This window comes from Electrophorus electricus, chromosome 10 (genome assembly GCF_013358815.1).
Source record: "Electrophorus electricus isolate fEleEle1 chromosome 10, fEleEle1.pri, whole genome shotgun sequence".
Classification (NCBI taxonomy): Eukaryota; Metazoa; Chordata; class Actinopteri; order Gymnotiformes; family Gymnotidae; genus Electrophorus; species Electrophorus electricus.
The window spans coordinates 24,119,886-24,142,055 of record NC_049544.1 but is presented as its reverse complement, the minus strand read 5'-3'; the positions used below and the strand labels follow the sequence as shown (position 1 = coordinate 24,142,055).

At 44.7% G+C, this 22,170-nt stretch overlaps 1 protein-coding gene across 2 annotated transcripts in view; it reads left to right on the top strand.

Moving 5' to 3' along the window:
- Positions 1–16,855, top strand: part of gpr158a (G protein-coupled receptor 158a) — a 60,279-nt gene extending 43,424 nt beyond the window's left edge. The window contains exons 6-12 of one of the 2 annotated variants that reach the window (XM_027029634.2): positions 3,090–3,199; positions 6,546–6,784; positions 7,625–7,763; positions 11,020–11,125; positions 11,300–11,446; positions 11,569–11,652; positions 12,115–16,855. In XM_027029634.2, the coding sequence (XP_026885435.2) occupies positions 3,090–3,199; positions 6,546–6,784; positions 7,625–7,763; positions 11,020–11,125; positions 11,300–11,446; positions 11,569–11,652; positions 12,115–14,046 (2,757 nt within the window). In that variant the 3' untranslated portion in view covers positions 14,047–16,855. The remainder of the gene's footprint in view (positions 1–3,089; positions 3,200–6,545; positions 6,785–7,624; positions 7,764–11,019; positions 11,126–11,299; positions 11,447–11,568; positions 11,653–12,114) is intronic. The other variant, XM_027029636.2, reaches the window with a different exon arrangement.
- The last annotated feature ends 5,315 nt before the right edge of the window (positions 16,856–22,170 follow it).

Here is a 22,170-nt window from a genome sequence, read left to right as displayed (position 1 = left end):
GTTAGAGTCGTCTTGGATGCATATGTACATTTATGCACCATCCCCCACGTCTGTTCTTTCACTCAGTTTTCATTTTAGTAAGTAGTCTTTTCACTAGTTCTTGGAGGAAATATGAACCATGTCACTGTAAATATGGTCTAAGTTTTGTAAAGGGTTCCAGGCCGATTCAGCTAGATGTGGGAAAAGATGGGCTCTCTCTCTCTCTCTCTCTCTCTCTCATTCTCTTTCATTTACAACCCAGTTTAAGCGACCCTGATTCTGCTAAATGCCCAGCGCTATAAGAAGCTCAGTTTCTGGGCTAGGTTTAAATGTCAGTCTATCAATCATTACCTGCACATGGGAGCTTCTCCATGTGCATCTCACCATGATGGATGGAACATGCTGGACACATTCCTGCACCTACAGAATCTTTAGGGATGTGCTGTGACAGACCCCATGGCGGCCAAGTTCCGTCGGAGCGTGAGTTCTGCACGGAACGAGACCACATGAACTGCTGAGTGTTCAGCTGTACCCTTCCTCCGTTCCTTCTCTCCCGCGCTTGGCTTCACCGAACTCCGGTCTCGCCTCATGATTCCCTGTGGCTTCGGGGTCTGCCATGTCCCTTCGCTGACTCAGACCCAGCCAGCCAAAAGATCCACATGCCTTTATCTTTTGGGCTGCCCTGGGAAAACTGCGAATGCCTGTGCTAATCGGATTAACACAAGCGGTCCCGCAGGGCGCCGAGCATCACAGCTGCTGCGTGCTGATAATTACGGAGACTCACGCCTTTGTGCTTCTTTATTTATGTGGATGTGGCTCTGATGAATCATGTGACCTGACCTCACCTTCGTGCAGCTGTGCTGTGATCTAAAATACACAAACACACAAATGCACACACGAACACGCGCACATACAAACACACACGTACGCATGCACACACACACACATACACACACACACACACAAACACACACACAGAAATGCATAAATACACCCAAATGTGTGCACACTCACATAGACAAAGTAGTATGGTTAGAAGGAAGGTTAGAAAGGTTACACCTCAGTTATTTCATCTTAATCTGTCTCTTATATTAATTAAAAGGCCAAAAAAGGTCAGTATGAGAGCAAACATCCCTGAAATATTTCTAGTCCAGTAGTTTAGAAGCAGTTTAGCACATATTAGTGTGTTTTTCTTCACTGTATGTGAAGCACACATACAATAACCTTGCTACTAATAGCTGGAGCTGACAACATCATGACAACTTTATTTATTTATTAACTTTAATTTATTCCTGGTTTCTTTCACTGATGCATAGCTTAGGTTTTTGTTGTTGTTGTTCTTGGATTACCAGACGAGTCAAAAACAGTCGATGTTCTTCATCAAGCAATTGATCGTCCCACTGTTTATGTGCATGGGTCTCAGTTTGTGCCTCAGGAGGTTCTGCTATTTCCACAAATGCAAGTCCATGCATTGTCAAATCCATATTTAATTACATTTCCTAGTGCTGAATAAACTCAACAGTGTTCATTACAAGTAAATGTAGCACCAGCTCATGCAATGTTCAGGTACCTTCTGTACCAACTCCTGCAGTGTTCACTGAAATCTAATTGAAGTCTAGCTAGCACAGAGGTCATTAAACAGGTCTACGAAAAAGGTGAAGTGTGTGAGTTGGAGCAGGTCTGGACTGAAAGTGAGGTGTGTGTGTGTGTGTTGGAACAGGTCTGTACTGAAGAAGGTGAGGTGTGTATGTTAGAGCAGGTCTGTGCTGAAGAAGGTGAGGTATGTGTGTGTTAGAGCAGGTCTGTACTGAAGAAGGTGAGGTGTATGTGTGTTAGAGCAGGTCTGTGCTGAAGAAGGTGAGGTATGTGTGTGTTAGAGCAGGTCTGTACTGAAGAAGGTGAGGTGTATGTGTGTTAGAGCAGGTCTGTACTGAAGAAGGTGAGGTGTGTGTGTGTTAGAGCAGGTCTGTGCTGATGAAGGTGAGGTGTGTGTGTGTGTGTGTTAGAGCAGGTCTGTACTGAAGAAGGTGAGGTGTATGTGTTGTGTGTTGATCTTATGCAGGTTTACAACAAAGAGCACTCAACTAGATTAAAACAAACTCTTATAGCAGTTAAAAATAAATTCATTTAACTTTTTTTTTAAATCTTAAATTTGCCTGAAACCCCACCTAGGTGTGCACATTCAAATGTGTGATCTCAACACAAACTGTCATAGTTCAGTATTTGATGCTGGTCTTCCTGTCTAACACAACACTAAAATGGCAGGGGGTTTTAGGTTTTAGATGCTCTGTACATGAACTTGGGTAACTAGTTTTCTTGGATTTGTTGTAGCATTTACACAGCTGAGCCTGATGTGTGTCAGTGTGAGGGGCCAGGTCACACACTGGATTTACAACTTCTGTCAACCCTTTCCAACTTGTGAATAAACCTGGCTAAAGAATGACCACAAACACCAGAATTCTCTTGCTCAAATTCTGACTGTAGACAGAATGTTATTTATTATACTGCTAAATAATATCGAGTTCATGTGTACCTTAATACCTTTCGTTTCTTTCTGCATTTTAGTTGGGCCCAAGCAGTGTTGCTGGTCCACTGGACCACCACATCACAGACATATAATGAATGGATAATAATAATGAATGCTAATATTAGCCAGGAGATGGATTGTCTCATATCAGCCACATTATATGGCCGATTTTATTACAACGGATGCATAGATAGAGTCATTAATAAAATGTTTTTTAAAAATGTCAACAAAAATAAAAAACATATCTAACAATTACATTTACAGCAGCTGCATGGACCTGTGGGAGTCCTTCCTGTTTTGAAACCACATAAGCACATATCATTTGAATGCAATGTAATATATCGTAAACAATTTTTATGATTCACTGTAACCTCCTCACAACCCCTTTAACGTTAACACAACACCACAGCAGGGCTCTCCTCCCCAGCTCACCACACCCATTGAGTTGGAAATATAACTTCATGTGTTTTGGTTTTTAATACCGACTGCAGCCAAGGACATAGCAGCAGGGGTTTTGAGGTGAAAGCCCCGGTCCTGTGTGTCCTGTGTGTCCAGCGTGAACACGCCGTTGTGCTCTTTGCAGGGAGTGATCCTATATTTCCAGCCCAGCGTGTTCCGCTGTGCTCTGCTCCGATGGGTGAGGATGTTCGGCTTCGCTACGCTTTACGGAACCATCACGCTCAAACTGTACAGGTACGTGTGCACGCGCTTTCCTGTTTTGAAGTAAGGATGCAATAACGTTACATTCAGGGGTTTTATATGTAGATGGCGGTTCTTATTGCTTTTAAATGTTGTTTTACTATGATGTCCATCAGTGCCTTTCTCTCACTCTCTGTCGTACACATCAGACTCAGTCACTGCAGTCTGTTGTAATGTGAGATTTCCACACTGGGAGTGTTTAAGGTCACATAGTCTATAAGGCAAGCAGCAAGAGTACAAGATGTTAATCAATCATCTTGATTAAATCTTTGTCTTGACTGTCTTGACGCATGCTTTCCTCCTTTTCTCTCAGCACTGAGCGATGTGAGAATGTGGTGTGAAGAGAACAAAACTGTAAACAGACTTTGTCTCTGAGATAACATGAAGCCAAGGAGCCTGGAATTTTTTGGTCAATGCATGTAGGAGACAAAGAAGTATATACACTCCTACACACACACACACACACACTCACACACACATATGTACACAAACACACGCCTACACACACATGCGCACATGCACACAAACACATACATAAACACACACACACACATGTACACACACACACACACACACACACACACACACACACACATATGCACACACACACACACACACACACACACATATGTACACAAACACACGCCTACACACACATGCGCACATGCACACAAACACATACATAAACACACACACACACATGTACACACACACATATGCACACAAACACACACCTACACACACGCACGCACATGTGCACAAACACACACACACACATATGCACACAAACACACGCCTACACACACATATGCACACAAACACACACCTACACACATACACACACACAAACAAACACAAGGATGCATGCACAGACACACATACACACCCCTGCATGCACTCACAGGCTTTTCACGGCTGGCCGTGTTATTAAATGTCAGAACATGCACTTTCCTAATATGGTCGGCGCTGTGGCAGCGTGTGCAGTGGGTTCTGTCACTCCAGGGTGTTCTGTCAGGATGGAGAGGAGTAAAGAAATGTCAGCTGACCGATTGGTCAGGGCAGGACACGGCTGTCAAGAGGCATCAGGGAGAGGACGACATTACAACCTCAGCGCATTCACGTTGGTCTTGTGAGAATGTTCATACGAAAAAGCTCATTTTCATAGACCAGTTATGGATTTACTGGCTGGGTTAAATGCTTCTAACATACTGGAAGCAGGTTCTGTATTGTTTCAAATGGCCGTTTAATCAACGTTTGATAACTGTGGTAACATTTTCAACCTCTGCATAAGTGTTGGAGTGCTTTACAGAGTAAGACATCATTGATGTGGAGCTGTGGTCTCCGTATATTAGCCCAAACATATATTAGCCCTCATTTCCTTTTAATACCAGAGGCCTATTAGAAGAGTTTGTGCTGTGTTCAGTGGCTTGTTTGTCAGGGACAAAGTATACTTTAACAAAGATGCACTGCCTTGTTAAACCACGCGAGGAACAGCCCTACTGAAACTGCAGGGGTGGAAAACAAGTAACAGAAGGCACTTAGGCCAAAATGGCCACAATTTATTAGGTTTAATTGAATGGTTGAGACAGCAGTGGCAGAAGACAAATGGAGAAGGACATGCCCACTGGGACCTGCAGCCTTGACGCCCAGAGTCAGGTCTCGAGGCTGCAGAGAGACGGAAGAGTGGAGAGTCACGAGAGATGAAAGAGAGACAGACCGGCTAGACAAAGGTAGACAAAGGGGATGGAGATAGATCGAGAAACTGGCAAAGGAAGGCAAAAAATGATGAGGCAAGACCACCACCCTTGAGATACCACCAGAGAGAGAGAGAGAGAAAGATGGAAAAAGAGAGAGGGAGAGGGAGGAAGAGAGCGTGGAGAGAGAGAGAGGGAGAGGGAGGAAGAGAGTGTGTGGGGAGAGAGAGAGAGAGAGAGAGAGAAAGAGGGGAGAGGGAGAGACGGAGAAAGAGAGGGAGAGAGGGGGAGAGAGAATGTGGGGAGAGAAAGAGAGTGGGGAGAGGGAGAGACGGAGAAAGAGAGGGAGAGGTAGAAAGAAAGTGTAGGGAGAGAGAGAAAGAGAGTGTGGGGAGAGAGAGAGGGAGAGAGAGAAAGTGAGAGGGAGAGAGAGAGAGAGAGAGTGTGGGGAGAGGGAGAGAGAGAGAGTGTGGGGAGAGGGAGAGAGAGAGTGGGGAGAGGGAGAGAGAGAGAGTGTGGGGAGAGGGAGAGATGGAGAAAGAGAGAGGGAGAGAGGAAGAGAGCGTGGAGAGAGAGAGAGTGTGTGGGGAGAGAGAGAGAGAAAGAGGGGAGAGGGAGAGACGGAGAAAGAGAGAGAGAGGGAGAGAGAGAGTGTGGGGAGAGAGAGAGAGAATGTGGGGAGAGAAAGAGAGTGGGGAGAGGGAGAGACGGAGAAAGAGAGAGGGAGAGGTAGAAAGAGAAAGTGTAGGGAGAGAGAGAAAGAGAGTGTGGGGAGAGAGAGAGAGAGAGAGAGAGAGAAAGTGTGAGAGAGAGAGAGAGAGAGAGAGAGAGGGAGAGAGAGAAAGAGGGAGAGAGAGATAGTGTGGGGAGAGAGAGAGGGAGAGAGAAAGTGAGAGGGAGAGAGAGAGAGAGAGAGAGAGAGAGGGAAAGAGCGATGGAAAGGCCCAGAATGATGAATAAGAGCTGATGAGGTCTCGGCCCTCTGTATGTTCAGAGGCTCTACGCGTATTTGCAGGGCTCTGTCTGGTGGAGAAGGCGTCAGGATGAAATGTCAAAGGGGGCTAATGACATTCGTAATTAAGCCGCCCAAGACGAACGGCTCTGCCCGCCTCATTTTGACAGGAGTGCGGCAGTCCCGCCGAGGTGAAAGTTAACACATTGGCCAGATCAATTTTTGCTAGAGGCTCATTAAAGCCAGCGCCTAGGACACTTCATCAGTGTGAGTGGAAGAGTGAGGGCGCTAATGAGGAAGGCCCTCGTGCACGCCAGCCAGCTCCCACACCGTCCGGCTCGGGTGAAGAGACGCGGGCTTTTTCGTCAGGAATTAGAGAGTGCAGAGTGAGGCGTTTGTTATAGCTAATGAATTAAACTATGAATGGTGAAAAGACTGAACATTACCATATTCACTACAGGAGTCAGGCCAAGATGAACACATAGATAGGCTTTATAACACCAGTACATATCACTACTGTCTCTGCTGTAGTCTCTCTCTCTCTCAACACACACATTCTTTTCAAATCCCAAAAAATCCCAAACTCTTATACTAACAGGGACAAAGTGTGAGATACTTCTACACACACACACACACACACACACACACACACAACCTCGTGCTCTCTCACGTATCCATCTTCACACTCCTGCAGGGTACTGAAGGTGTTCCTGTCCCGTACGGCTCAGCGGGTCCCATATATGACCAGCTGGAAGGTCCTGCGTCTGCTTGGCATCATCCTGCTCGTCGTTCTCTGGTTCCTTGTGGCTTGGACCTCAGCGGTGTGCCAGAACCCAGACCGGCACCTGGCGCTCATCTCTGTGGGCTTCACCCCTGAGGGCCTGCAGTTCAGCATGTGTCTGATGGACCCGTGGGACTACATGCTAGCTGTGGGTAGGTCGCTGTATCTCTGCTAAGCAGGACCAGGTCTCTGTGCAAACAGCTGCACTCAAACATGCGCAGAAACACAAATGTTTTGGACAACTGTTTCTACAGGCGTCTTTCTCTCCTTTTGACTATGCTTCTTTGCGCTGCTCCAGATGGCCAGATAAAGTGTACCCTTTGTTTTTCTAGTGTTTTAATTACCTAATATAAAGCCAGCAGTATCTAGTACTGTGAACCACTTGGCATTGAGTATCCATCACACATTACGTTCTAGTATCCAGTATTTTCAATTAGAATTTATTTCATGCGTGATACGGCAAGCCAGAGGGGACAATAGTGAGTAGAAATTTCCTTCGATGGCAAGTGGAAGATTCATTAAGGGAAGCCATCAACCTCATGAGCTCAAAGTAACGCAGCAGACGCATGACGTGTACTGACCGTTGACGTGAGGTAAAGAACAGGCTAAGCATCTCAATATGAGCATGAGCCAAAGTTGTTGGCAATGCATCAGGTTGTGAGAAAGATGTAAGAAAACATCTCCGGAGAGATGTTACATCAGATGTAAGAAAACATCTCCGGAGCGTCCATGGTATCGCAGCAGTTGAGTAAACCAGCATGCTCAACAGACACACAAAAGTAGCAGCCCAGTATACTGCACTGATTACCCAGTACCTAGTGTCCAGCAGCCAGTGCTTAGTTCTGAATTCCCAGTACCTGATACCCAGTTCGGTACTTCTACTCAGAGTGCAGTAGCTGACATGTTGTACTGGTGACCCCAGCTTGCCTTTCTCATTCTCTCTCTCTCTCGCTCTCTCTCTCTCTCTCACACACACACACACACACACACAGCTGAATTCCTGTTCCTGCTGTGGAGTGTGTACCTGTGTTACGCTGTGAGAACGGTTCCCTCGGCCTTCCACGAGCCTCGCTACATGGCCATTGCTGTGCACAACGAGCTCATCAGCTCCGGTGTATTCCACGTGGTCAGGTAAGATGGCTGAGAAAAACCTGACTCTGTTTGCCTTCGAGGCGCTAAACCTGGGTTTCTTCGAGTATTACAAAATCTACAGGCACCAAGTTCATCCAATACATGTATCAATACTCTATATTCCTCAACAATTGCAGTTCAGAGTATCTTTTCATTGCTACATACTGATATGCACAATTTTATACTGCAACTAACGTTACAGTTACCCTGTAGCTTTAAAAGGTTCATTTACTTTGATGATGTGGCTTTGTACAAGAACAGCCTACATATGTGTATATGATGCTCTGAAGAAGCATTACAGAAATGTTATGTTAATATATTGCCAAAACGATTCACATTTTGCATTATATGTATTTCATAAACACATTCCATACAGAATGTGTTCTAAATATGCCCACAGTGTGGAGGTTACTTAGCATGTGTTCATGTGTCAGACGCACACAGATGAAGCAGGTTGCAACTCACACTCCCTGTCAGTGTTATGATAATTGGAAATCTCTCTCTGTCAGATTGCTCTGTAATTAGGCATTTCAAGATGATTCATGCTTTCATACTACATACATATCTTGATACACAGGCAGTGCCTCCATTTGTGTTTGAAAAGAACTGTCATTATAAACTTAAGTGTCTCTTTGAGGTTCCAGTCAGCTGGGTTGTGTATGCCTGCATGCAGGAGTGACTAATCTATTCACGTGTTTTGTTTTTAAAAAGAGGCATCAGAATTACACCCTCTTCGTAAGATTACGCGTCAGTGATGTTAACAGAATGGTTTCACTTAATTCGCAATGTCAGGTCCAACCCTAGAAGACCTCCCTGACCCATGGTATTATTGTGTGGCCTTCCCCCCAACACACCTGCTTCAACTTGCTCAGAATGTAATCAAGCATTAAAAGCTAAAGAGATGCAAGCAGGCAAGGTTGCATGGTTCTGCCATCCTCCTGGACTGGTTCTGGATTCCAGTGGTGGCCCACACAGTAAAAGGCACTTGTGTCTGAGAAGCAGAGGAGTTGTTGCTAGGGGACTTCCTCATGTTCCTCACGCACCATCAGTCATGTCGTCATCTCGCCATCCTTTCCTGTTTTATTCTGTATATCTCCATCCCGCTATTTCTCAATCCCTAGATTAATTTATTAGATTAATTCAATAGATTAATTTAATCAATAAAGTATTTAATCCTTTGTGTAACCTGCTGAACTTACTATGCAAGTTTATTCTGGTGCATCGTTCTAGAATTTTATGTATCTTTCTAATCTGAACGGTATTCTTACTAAGTAAACCTTTCAGATACATGAAATTTGGATTACGGGGATGTTACCATACCGATTAAATACAATGCCTTTCTGCATCAGAAAAAATAAATTGCTATAATCACATAGTTTCAAAGCTTGGTCATGTGACCCTCGATACCACTGGCCTGGTCATGTGACCCTCTAAACCGCTGGCCTGGTCATGTGACCCTCTAACACTCTGGTTTGGTCATGTGACCCCTCTAAACTTTGGCTCCTTTTGGACTTTCTATTACCCATCCAGAAATTCTAACCTGTAATGAAACTGTGGAATAGAATTATTTGGAAACAAACATGACGCTTGATCATTAAGTGGAATTAAAACAATACCTTGGCCTGGTTTTTCTGGATATTATAAAGGTATTCCAGTCCTGGACTCGTAGACAGAAATAGCAAGTTAGCAGACTTGTATGTAACTAGTCTAGTTTTACTCATGTCTTGTTCATTTTGTAATATGTAATTTATATGGTAAATTTCTACACTATTCATAATAAAAGTGCACGTCGGAAAGAGCTCCAAGGTCACCCATAATCATTATCCTGAAAAGGATCAGTAGGCCCGGAGAGAGAAGAGAACAGCCCCGGCTCCTGTCTTCTCAATCCCAGGTGTTCTCCCAGCAAATGGGACAGCATGTTGGCACAGAGAAAGTAAATGTTGGCAAGTATGGGAGGAATAAAATATGCTCTCGCCTGGAGCAGACAGCACATAAATTCACCAGCGCTTAATATAAACACACTTTGTCCTGTTTCTGTCTTTCTGACTGGCTGCATTCCATGAGAGGTTTGCTGTCTTTATTGTGCTGTTTCTCATCTGTGAAGGACGGCACCGGTGTCATTCATTTGGACTCTGCCCAGAACTCGGCCCTGGCACATGTGCTGGTTGTCAGTGGTTCTCCATCAAATGGAAAGCTTTTGTGTGGGTTTTACAGTAGTGGGTGGGTGGTGGGGGGGAGGCCTGTAAGCCTGGTCCTGGTCTTGGTCTTGGTCCTGGTCCTGGTCCTGGTCTTGGTCCTGGTCCTGGTCCTGGTCCTGGTCCTGGTCCTGGTCCTGGTCCTGATCCCGGTTTTGGTCCTGCTAAAGGAATTCTCAAGTGTGGTTGTTTTGCTCTTGCACTAAGCCTAGTCTTCTATTAAATTACACTGTGGGGATCCTACACAGAACAAATCGTTTTTATTACAGCGATACGCTGAGTCTGTGCATGAAAAGTGGTCATTAGTGAGGAATTCTCATTGATATCGTGACATAGGCTCAGTGTGTGTGAGGAAAATCATCCTGGTAGAGAAATAGCGCCTGAATTTGTATGGACTATACAAAAAACAACCGAAAGACCTCAGTGACGAGCCTGAGTGAGGAATTTGATCAGTAAAGTTAAAAAAGGAAATTGACCAAATAAGAAAGTCTTAATTTACACAGAGCAAATACAGTACTGAAGGAGTGTAGTGTGGTGTGTTACTTACAAAACCTTCTGGCTCTTTAGCCTCCCTGAATGAATGCAATACTTAATGACCTTGTGTAATGTAATTCAGATCTGAGTGCATATACTGAATGTGGGTACTCAAACCTACGGAGAATACTTCCCATGTCCACATGAGGATGGCATGCTGATCTTGCTTGGCCAGAACTTTCCAGAGTGAGACCCCCTTATTTCCTTTGCCAGACCACAAATGCCTAAAATATTAGGTATTTCCTCGGCCGAGGCCCGCGTGCTTGCATCACGTCCTTGTACGAGGACTCTGGCATAGCAAAATGTAGTGTGAAAATATGAGGACCTCTCTTATTATTTGTTATAAAGATGCTAAACGTGATAAACAATCACAGGGGAAATTAAAAACGTGCACACTAACGTAGTGAGAGCCTTTGCAGGAAGTAGGATGTGTTAGTGACAACCTCTCAGGTGTATGCATACATGCTTGGCATAAGATTTGAAAGTATGTTTTTGTTTTTATTATTATTCTGTCCGTCCGTTTGCAGGTTCACCGTCGCCCCAGAGCTGCACCCTGACTGGATGCTCTTGCTTTTCTTCGTACATGCACATTTGACAGTGACAGTGACACTTGGGCTCCTACTCGTCCCAAAGGTAAGTTTCACGGCATCTTTATGTAGTCAGCATTCTTGGCTGCTGGTGTCCCAGCGGCCTGTAGCTCCAGTGGTCATGAGGTCAGGGACAGCTCAAGAACCTCACCATTGCACCCTTGAGATACGCAAGTCATTCGGTTAGAAGTGTTTACGGATTTCCGTATGTGTTCCACAGTTCCTGTTTGCAGGGACACACCTGAGGGACGACATCGCGACGGAGGCCTACGAAGACGAGTTGGACATGGGACGTTCGGGGTCTTACCTGAACAGCAGCATCACATCTGCATGGAGCGAGCACAGCCTGGACCCAGAGGACATCCGGGTCAGTATGCCCCTCCCCCTTTCCCAAGCTCCTCCTCTCTGTTTTTTTCCTCCGTCTTTCCCTGTTCTTGCTAATACGTATTTTCAAACATTTTCATGAGCTGTGGCAGTTTTTCATTGCAGACGCCAGACGAAACGGGCCAGCTCAGTTCTAGTAATGGCTGTGGCATAAGGTCTTGCGACAGTCTTTGGGAAAAACGTACCAACGTGAGCAGAGGTTCTCGATGTTTCGTTAGAGCTGAAGAAGTCTCTCATTAAAGACTTGAAACATTTTCAATGGCAAAGAAAATTTGTTAAGGGGATAACTCAGGTTCTCTGCTTTGGACTATATTTGATGAAGGGCTTACATAAAGTTAATTCAGATTTTTCAGAGGCTGTTTCAGACCTAACAATCGAACACTCAAACTGTCTGTATTCGATACTGTCCCAGACTGTCCTGTTTTTAGTCACTGTAAAAAAGCATGTTATATTGTTCAGATGTCGTCTTTGCAGTATTGTCTGTAGCTGTGTGCAATAGCTTGTCCTGCATGTTTGCTGTGCAATAGGACGTCTGCTTTTCTGTAACTCCATTCTCGATCTTTCAACAATGTTACATATTAGACTTCTGTGGTTGTGCATGTTTTTTTCTCTTCTTAGTTTATTATTGTTGTTGTTGCCATTTATTGACAGGAGGAGCTAAAGAAGCTTTATTCCCAGTTGGAGATCTACAAGAGGAAAAAAATGTTGGCCAACAATCCTCACTTACAGAAGAAACGCAGTTCCAAAAAAGGCTTGGGACGGTCACTGATGAGACGCATCACTGAGATCCCGGAGACCATGGCTCGGCAGCACAGCCGTGAAGACAAGGACCTGAGTGAGCACAGAGGCAACCGCAACAGCATCTGTGCCCTGAAGAAGAACCCCTTTGACCCATCGCATTCGCTGAAGCCTGCCAAGGAGGAGTCCCTGAAGAACCAAGTCTTCTCCCTAAAGAAGTCGCACAGCAGTTACGACCATGTGCGAGACCAGGATGAGGACTCCAGCACCTCGGCAGCCGCCAAGACAGAAGCGTCCACAGCGGACGGATCTCTTCTTGAAGCGCTGATGGGAAAAAAGCTGGTGAAGAAGAAGTCGTCTGACAAGATCGATGTCACCAGCGAGTCGACCGAGTCGGTTCCTTTGGTGTGCAAGTCAGCCAGTGCTCATAATCTGACGGCTGATAAAAAGCCAATCCACCCCAGGACATCCATGCTGCAGAAGTCGCTCAGTGTCATTGCCAGTGCTAAGGAGAAAACTCTAGGCCTAACAGGAAAGACCCAGAGTATGGATGATCCCACCAAGAAATCCCAGCAGAAGAATACAGAGGACAAGACCCCTGTTGGGAATGAGGAAAGAGAAGGCTATGTGAAGATGATCGTTAGCCAGTCAGTAGAGTATAAGCAGACTGGTGCCAAAGCTGGCATAATGAAACACCAGGTTAGCGGAAGCCAGCCTTCCATTTGCTCTGAGCCAGCGAAAGGCAAGGACGTGTACGATATTTCTGAGGTGTGCCCCTGGGAAGTGGAGGATTTGCCCACTCCCTCAGAGAACAAGGTCCAAAAGCATGTTTCCATTGCTCCAGAGGAGACCACCACAGTCCACGGAGGCAGCAGCAAGGCATCCAGACAGCAACAGCCAAAGCTGAAAGGCACGGAGCAGTCACCCTTGCTGTCGCGCCGACCCAACCAGAAGCCCGCAGACAGAGCAGACATCTGTCCTTGGGAGGACGGCAATAGTGAAAGCCAGGGACAGATGGAAGTCTCAAAACCGACTTCCCACAGACAACCTGACCAGCCCCAAACACAGGCCTCTGGAGACAACACTAGCACTCTAAGATCAGAGGTGTGTCCCTGGGACTTTGAGGAGGTGCCAACAAAATCAAGAGACTCTGCTTGCTCCTCTGAGCAGGGCAGAGCCAAAACCCAAGCTGTGGAGGTCAAAGGCAAAACAGGCACTACTCTTACGGAAATGAAAGGTAAGGTCAACATCCCTATGAAGGCTCTCCCAGAGCCTTCCAAACCTTCAGGCAGTTCTCCGCAGCCGCTTTCTAAGGTGGAAGACTGTCCCTGGGAATATGAATCAGCAAGCCCCACCTCTGAAAAGATGCCCAGGCTCTCTCAGGTTTTTAAAACGAAGGACACCCTTGCTGCACAGAAGGGTAGTACCCCTGTGAGGACATTGCAGAGGGAGAAAGAGAAGGATGAGAAGGCCAAAGCAAAATCGAAGGAAAAGCCCGGTACAGGTAAACCAAAAGAACGGCCTCTCAGCCAAGCTAAGATGGCTGAAGTTTGTCCTTGGGACGTGGACAGTAGTCAAGAGCTGGGAGCAGTGGAAAAACAAAAAAGTCCAAATGCTGCAGTAGCAAAAATCGAGCAAGCTGATGTATGTCCGTGGGATTTTGAGGATTCAGCAACAACTGAAGAAGTGAACAGAAGTCCTAGTTCCTCCACGGTGGAACAGAAAAGTCCAAATTCCAAGCAGGGAATTCCTGGAGGTGCCAAAATGACAGATGTCTGCCCATGGGACTTCGATGACCAAACATTGACAAAAAAGGCATCACACTTGACCTACTCGGACCACTAAGAATTGTAGTTCTCATTATATGTGCATTGTGTCATCTTCTAAAGCCCTGGAATAAAAAAACAAAACAAAAAACTCTAGTATAATTTATGGTGACTTGACAGAATAAAATCAAGTTGCACAAGCTGCCTTTCTTTCAAAAACCTTTTTTCCTTTGTGCTTTTTGAGAAAAAAGAGAAGAAAAGACAAAAAAATGAACAAAAAATGCAACAAATCATCAAGCATTCCAGATTCTTACAGAGTAAAATAAAACTTGTTAAAACTTTCAATACAAACAGTAGTCTGAAGATTATGCAACTCTTTATGTGCAATGTAGAAAAGCATCAAAACATACCAATATATTCATAACATGTATGCCCATGATTTAGCCATTTGAAGTTTCTTGATTCCACAATAGCTGTGTCTGTAGCAGGGTCTTAAATATGTCATCTGACTAGACAGTTACAAGTTCCTGCGGAAACAGGACGGGCTTGAAATCATCTGTGTATTTTACCAGTACTCCGATGGAGCATGCTTGGATTGTCTTAGGATAAGCATGATCTGTGTGATGTGGTATATCATACTTGGGTTGAAACTGACATCATGAAATTGCCAAAGATGGAGGTAACATATGAAAGCATCATCAGTAATATAAAAGGGAACTGAAACAGAATATCCCTACATTTCTGTTATAAGTCCATTTTCATGTGATTGCTTGCGAGGAAATTAGCCTGTAGCACTTTAGTAATTAGCATAATCTATGACAAAAAGATGAAAACATGCTGTGATTGCTTTCATGTTATTCTAATTATCTCTATTTATTTATCTGGTCACCCTCACACTGAACATACGTGTGAATGTTTGACACACGGTGTAGAATAAGGTTTTAGTGTCCTTTTATGTCTAAAAACCCTTTCAATGCTTCTGAATGTGCTGGTATGTATTACTGAATGTGCCTATCTAAAGAATCTTAAATCAGTCCTAAGGTGTACTAGGAAGCGTAGGGCATTTTCCTGACCCATGCTTACTCACATGTAATGAATGTCAGCGCGTATGTTTTTTCAGAATGCAGAATGACAGAAATACGATTCAAAGCAACATATTTGCAAACAACAATTAGTGATTTTTTTTCAAAGTCAGTGACTGAGTCTTATCAGTAGGAGGAATAGTCTTTAAGCTTGTTTTACTTGTTTATTTCTTTATTTTATTGTTTTAGATGAGCAATTATTCAGTTATTTCAGTTATATCAGTTATTTTGATGTTTTTAACATGTTTTGTGTTACCCCAGCAGATGCTGTATTAGTAGCGATGTCTTTAGAAATATAACAATATTTCAACCAGAACTTTATATGCCTGATGTCTCTGTGTGACATAAAATTGTGTGTTACAAATACTGTTGGAATGTTTAGCTACATGGTATAGTTTTTCCCGCACAAGGGTCAATGTTACTGAATAAACTAACTTGATTTTTTTCCTTATATATTTGGCATGGTTCATTCTACATTAGACTGCTGTTATTGTCACTGGAAGTGCTGATTATAAATGTTGGAGTCATGTTCCAAATGAAATGACACAGTCCTCAGATTAAAGTTAGTGGTATCGGAGTCATAATTAAATGTACTCTGTAAAAGTCCCGTTGCAGGTCATTTTTGCTGTGGTGGTTACTAAAAGCTCCACTATATATCGTATGTACCAAAGAGGTAAAAAACAAACAAACAAACACACAAACAACAAAACAAAAAACCTAGTCACTGTATTTCTCAACACTCCATAAAAAAAGATAATCTGTATCTTATAGCCATCTCTCCACCAGATGAGCCATACTACATCTCCCAGTAACCCCTGGGGGGCACATTTAAACCATGCCAGAGGTGGTCTTGGCCTGTGGATGTGCAGGAACTAGTGCTTCATTGGCTGGATAGGCTGGAGAACAAAAAAACCCAAACAAACCCCAAAACGATATCTCCTTCCCCAGATTATTGTGATGGCTCCTATATCCCTCCCGTTTGTGGACCTCAAATGTGATCTGTTATCCATATTGGTTGTATGTGTTCCTGGAGAACATTCAGCCTGCCCCATTCTCTTGTTCCAAACACGAGTAAAGAAAGGAGCTGAAATAGTGTGGCATACCTGTTCTACGTGTAACTCCTAGGTAGTGTGTGAACTACTGCCGTCTTCCTCAATTAGAGAATGTCTCTGGGAATGGTCATTATGTCCTTAGTGCACCTCTCCAGGGTACCCAAGTCGATCACTCTTCACCTGTCTGCAGGTCTTTGCTTTGAACTCTGTAGTACGACATGAACACCCTGATCGTGTTGACCTGCTGTTGCTACTAACTCTGCCTACTGATGTGTCTTAGTGCAAAGTTTAGTTTCCTGTTGCTCTTTATTTATTTATTTATTTATTTATTTATTTATTTCCTTATTTACTTTTTTCTCATGGAGGTTCAATCTGTTATTTTAACTTGGCCTCTATGTGTGTGACTCAGTCTGGTCACCTGTTGGGGAAACACTACTAATACTACCATATAATGCTGTAATGTCTTAACTAGCGCTCTTGTGGCTTCTGCATGATAAGATGAAATTAGTAGGACTGATGTTACACTGCCCTAGATAAAACTAAAAATAACCTTTGGTTTTTTATGGACTGTTACAAGTTGTATAGTGAGTAACGCTGTACCTGACCCACTGTAATCTGTGGTTGTTATCATAAATTCTCTATGAAAAGCTAATAGCATATACTTAATGGAGATTTGGTAGATTTATATGGTGTTATATTGTGATAGCATGTACATAAAATACCTCCTCTGCAATAAATATTTATATACAAATGATTTTGTGGGGTTTTTATTTTTTGGCATGATGCGCATGCTCAGTTATATTCCTCATTGATTTTGGACAAAAAGACAATAATTAACTTTTTACATGTTTAGTGATTAACTTAAATTGTCATTGCATTTGTCTCCTAATGTTTATTTAAATTGGGGGTCAATAATAATAATACAAATAATAAATCAGATTTCAGGACATAAAAACAAAAGGAAAGAGATCAGAAGGTTTTCTAATTTCTCCTTCTGTCCCTTTTATTAATTTACACATTATACATGTGATGGCTTCTTTTGAAGGCATCTGCTCATCATTATTCATGCTGCCTCCAAGTGCTGGATTTGCTGCTCATCAGGGCAGTGCTAGCTGCTGTCAATGACAGTCCCCACTGAGTCTTAACGAGGTTCTTTATGTCTGTTCCTAATTTAAAAAACAAGTGGCTAATAATTTTTACTGGCACCAATAATAGCACTAGTCTTTGGCATCAATTCTTAATACTGTCTCTATAATCACGTTAAACATCTAGACATTGGGGTAAGTGGTCAATCTGAATCAAGTGGTTACTCTTGTCAACATATAAAACTTATACAACATACACGTACTTCGTGAAGGGCTTGAGAATTACAGCGATGTAGAGTTGAATCAGTTGTTTTAAAGAAAGGAATTGTCACAGTTTGACACCCTAAAGCAGAGCATAGTCCAAATAGGATTAAGGTGATGTAGCAATCATGTTTGATGGGTGTAGTCTCAGAGATGACAGTTATGTCTGATGGGTGTAGTGTCAGAAATGACACAGTCATGTCTGATGGGTGTAGTGTCAGAGATGAAGTAGTCATGTCTGATGGGTGTAGTGTCAGAGATGAGGCAGTCATGTCTGATGGGTGTAGTGTCAGAGATGAGGCAGTCATGTCTGATGGGTGTAGTGTCAGAGATGAAGTAGTCTTGTCTGAAGGGTGTAGTGTCAGAGATGAAGCAGTCATGTCTGATGGGTATAGTGTCAGAGATGAAGTAGTCTTGTCTGATGGGTGTAGTGTCGGAGATGAAGTAGTCTTGTCTGATGGGTGTAGTGTCAGAGATGAAGCAGTCTTGTCTGATGGGTGTAGTGTCAGAGATGAAGCAGTCATGTCTGATGGGTGTAGTGTCAGAGATGAGGCAGTCATGTCTGATGGGTGTAGTGTCAGAGATGAGGCAGTCATGTCTGATGGGTGTAGTGTCAGAGATGAGGCAGTCATGTCTGATGGGTGTAGTGTCAGATGAGGCAGTCATGTCTGATGGGTGTAGTGTCAGAGATGACGCAGTCATGTCTGATGGGTGTAGTGTCAGAGATGACGCAGTCATGTCTGATGGGTGTAGTGTCAGAAATGACAGTCTTGTCTGATGGGTGTAGTGTCGGAGATGAAGTAGTCTTGTCTGATGGGTGTAGTGTCAGAGATGAAGCAGTCTTGTCTGATGGGTGTAGTGTCAGAGATGAAGCAGTCATGTCTGATGGGTGTAGTTTCAGAGATGAAGTAGTCTTGTCTGATGGGTGTAGTGTCAGATGAAGCAGTCATGTCTGATGGGTATAGTGTCAGAGATGAGGCAGTCATGTCTGATGGGTGTAGTGTCAGAGATGAGGCAGTCATGTCTGATGGGTGTAGTGTCAGATGAGGCAGTCATGTCTGATGGGTGTAGTGTCAGAGATGACGCAGTCATGTCTGATGGGTGTAGTGTCAGAAATGACAGTCATGTCTGATGGGTGTAGTGTCAGAGATGAAGTAGTCTTGTCTGATGGGTGTAGTGTCGGAGATGAAGTAGTCTTGTCTGATGGGTGTAGTGTCAGAGATGAGGCAGTCATGTCTGATGGGTGTAGTGTCAGAGATGAAGTAGTCTTGTCTGATGGGTGTAGTGTCAGAGATGAAGCAGTCATGTCTGATGGGTATAGTGTCAGAGATGAAGTAGTCTTGTCTGATGGGTGTAGTGTCGGAGATGAAGTAGTCTTGTCTGATGGGTGTAGTGTCAGAGATGAAGCAGTCATGTCTGATGGGTGTAGTGTCAGAGATGAAGTAGTCTTGTCTGATGGGTGTAGTGTCAGAGATAAAGCAGTCATGTCTGATGGGTGTAGTGTCAGAGATGAGGCAGTCATGTCTGATGGGTGTAGTGTCAGAGATGAGGCAGTCATGTCTGATGGGTGTAGTGTCAGAGATGAGGCAGTCATGTCTGATGGGTGTAGTGTCGAGATGAGGCAGTCATGTCTGATGGGTGTAGTAACGGAGATGACAGTCATGTCTGATGGGTGTAGTGTCAGAGATGAGGCAGTCATGTCTGATGGGTATAGTGTCGGAGATGACAGTCATGTCTGATGGGTGTAGTGTCAGAGGTGAGGCAGTCATGTCTGATGGGTGTAGTGTCGGAGATGAGGCAGTCATGTCTGATGGGTGTAGTGTCGGAGATGAGGCAGTCATGTCTGATGGGTGTAGTGTCAGAGATGAGGCAGTCATGTCTGATGGGTATAGTGTCAGAGATGAGGCAGTCATGTCTGATGGGTGTAGTGTCGGAGATGAGGCAGTCATGTCTGATGGGTGTAGTGTCGGAGATGAGGCAGTCATGTCTGATGGGTGTAGTGTCAGAGATGAGGCAGTCATGTCTGATGGGTATAGTGTCAGAGATGAGGCAGTCATGTCTGATGGGTGTAGTGTCAGAGATGAGGCAGTCATGTCTGATGGGTGTAGTGTCAGAGATGAGGCAGTCATGTCTGATGGGTGTAGTGTCGGAGATGAGGCAGTCATGTCTGATGGGTGTAGTGTCGGAGATGAGGCAGTCATGTCTGATGGGTGTAGTGTCGGAGATGAGGCAGTCATGTCTGATGGGTGTAGTGTCAGAGATGAGGCAGTCATGTCTGATGGGTGTAGTGTCAGAGATGAGGCAGTCATGTCTGATGGGTGTAGTGTCAGAGATGAGGCAGTCATGTCTGATGGGTGTAGTGTCGGAGATGAGGCAGTCATGTCTGATGGGTGTAGTGTCGGAGATGAGGCAGTCATGTCTGATGGGTGTAGTGTCAGAGATGAGGCAGTCATGTCTGATGGGTATAGTGTCGGAGATGAGGCAGTCATGTCTGATGGGTGTAGTGTCAGAGATGAGGCAGTCATGTCTGATGGGTGTAGTGTCAGAGATGAGGCAGTCATGTCTGATGGGTGTAGTGTCGGAGATGAGGCAGTCATGTCTGATGGGTGTAGTGTCGGAGATGAGGCAGTCATGTCTGATGGGTGTAGTGTCAGAGATGAGGCAGTCATGTCTGATGGGTATAGTGTCAGAGATGAGGCAGTCATGTCTGATGGGTGTAGTGTCAGATGAGGCAGTCATGTCTGATGGGTGTAGTGTCGGAGATGAGGCAGTCATGTCTGATGGGTGTAGTGTCGGAGATGAGGCAGTCATGTCTGATGGGTGTAGTGTCAGAGATGAAGTAGTCTTGTCTGATGGGTGTAGTGTCAGAGATGAAGCAGTCATGTCTGATGGGTATAGTGTCAGAGATGAAGTAGTCTTGTCTGATGGGTGTAGTGTCGGAGATGAAGTAGTCTTGTCTGATGGGTGTAGTGTCAGAGATGAAGCAGTCTTGTCTGATGGGTGTAGTGTCAGAGATGAAGCAGTCATGTCTGATGGGTGTAGTGTCAGAGATGAGGCAGTCATGTCTGATGGGTGTAGTGTCAGAGATGAGGCAGTCATGTCTGATGGGTGTAGTGTCAGAGATGAGGCAGTCATGTCTGATGGGTGTAGTGTCAGATGAGGCAGTCATGTCTGATGGGTGTAGTGTCAGAGATGACGCAGTCATGTCTGATGGGTGTAGTGTCATAGATGACGCAGTCATGTCTGATGGGTGTAGTGTCAGAAATGACAGTCTTGTCTGATGGGTGTAGTGTCGGAGATGAAGTAGTCTTGTCTGATGGGTGTAGTGTCAGAGATGAAGCAGTCTTGTCTGATGGGTGTAGTGTCAGAGATGAAGCAGTCATGTCTGATGGGTGTAGTTTCAGAGATGAAGTAGTCTTGTCTGATGGGTGTAGTGTCAGATGAAGCAGTCATGTCTGATGGGTATAGTGTCAGAGATGAGGCAGTCATGTCTGATGGGTGTAGTGTCAGAGATGAGGCAGTCATGTCTGATGGGTGTAGTGTCAGATGAGGCAGTCATGTCTGATGGGTGTAGTGTCAGAGATGACGCAGTCATGTCTGATGGGTGTAGTGTCAGAAATGACAGTCATGTCTGATGGGTGTAGTGTCAGAGATGAAGTAGTCTTGTCTGATGGGTGTAGTGTCGGAGATGAAGTAGTCTTGTCTGATGGGTGTAGTGTCAGAGATGAGGCAGTCATGTCTGATGGGTGTAGTGTCAGAGATGAAGTAGTCTTGTCTGATGGGTGTAGTGTCAGAGATGAAGCAGTCATGTCTGATGGGTATAGTGTCAGAGATGAAGTAGTCTTGTCTGATGGGTGTAGTGTCGGAGATGAAGTAGTCTTGTCTGATGGGTGTAGTGTCAGAGATGAAGCAGTCATGTCTGATGGGTGTAGTGTCAGAGATGAAGTAGTCTTGTCTGATGGGTGTAGTGTCAGAGATAAAGCAGTCATGTCTGATGGGTGTAGTGTCAGAGATGAGGCAGTCATGTCTGATGGGTGTAGTGTCAGAGATGAGGCAGTCATGTCTGATGGGTGTAGTGTCAGAGATGAGGCAGTCATGTCTGATGGGTGTAGTGTCGAGATGAGGCAGTCATGTCTGATGGGTGTAGTAACGGAGATGACAGTCATGTCTGATGGGTGTAGTGTCAGAGATGAGGCAGTCATGTCTGATGGGTATAGTGTCGGAGATGACAGTCATGTCTGATGGGTGTAGTGTCAGAGATGAGGCAGTCATGTCTGATGGGTATAGTGTCAGAGATGAGGCAGTCATGTCTGATGGGTGTAGTGTCAGAGATGAGGCAGTCATGTCTGATGGGTGTAGTGTCAGAGATGAGGCAGTCATGTCTGATGGGTGTAGTGTCGGAGATGAGGCAGTCATGTCTGATGGGTGTAGTGTCGGAGATGAGGCAGTCATGTCTGATGGGTGTAGTGTCAGAGATGAGGCAGTCATGTCTGATGGGTATAGTGTCGGAGATGAGGCAGTCATGTCTGATGGGTGTAGTGTCAGAGATGAGGCAGTCATGTCTGATGGGTGTAGTGTCAGAGATGAGGCAGTCATGTCTGATGGGTGTAGTGTCGGAGATGAGGCAGTCATGTCTGATGGGTGTAGTGTCGGAGATGAGGCAGTCATGTCTGATGGGTGTAGTGTCAGAGATGAGGCAGTCATGTCTGATGGGTATAGTGTC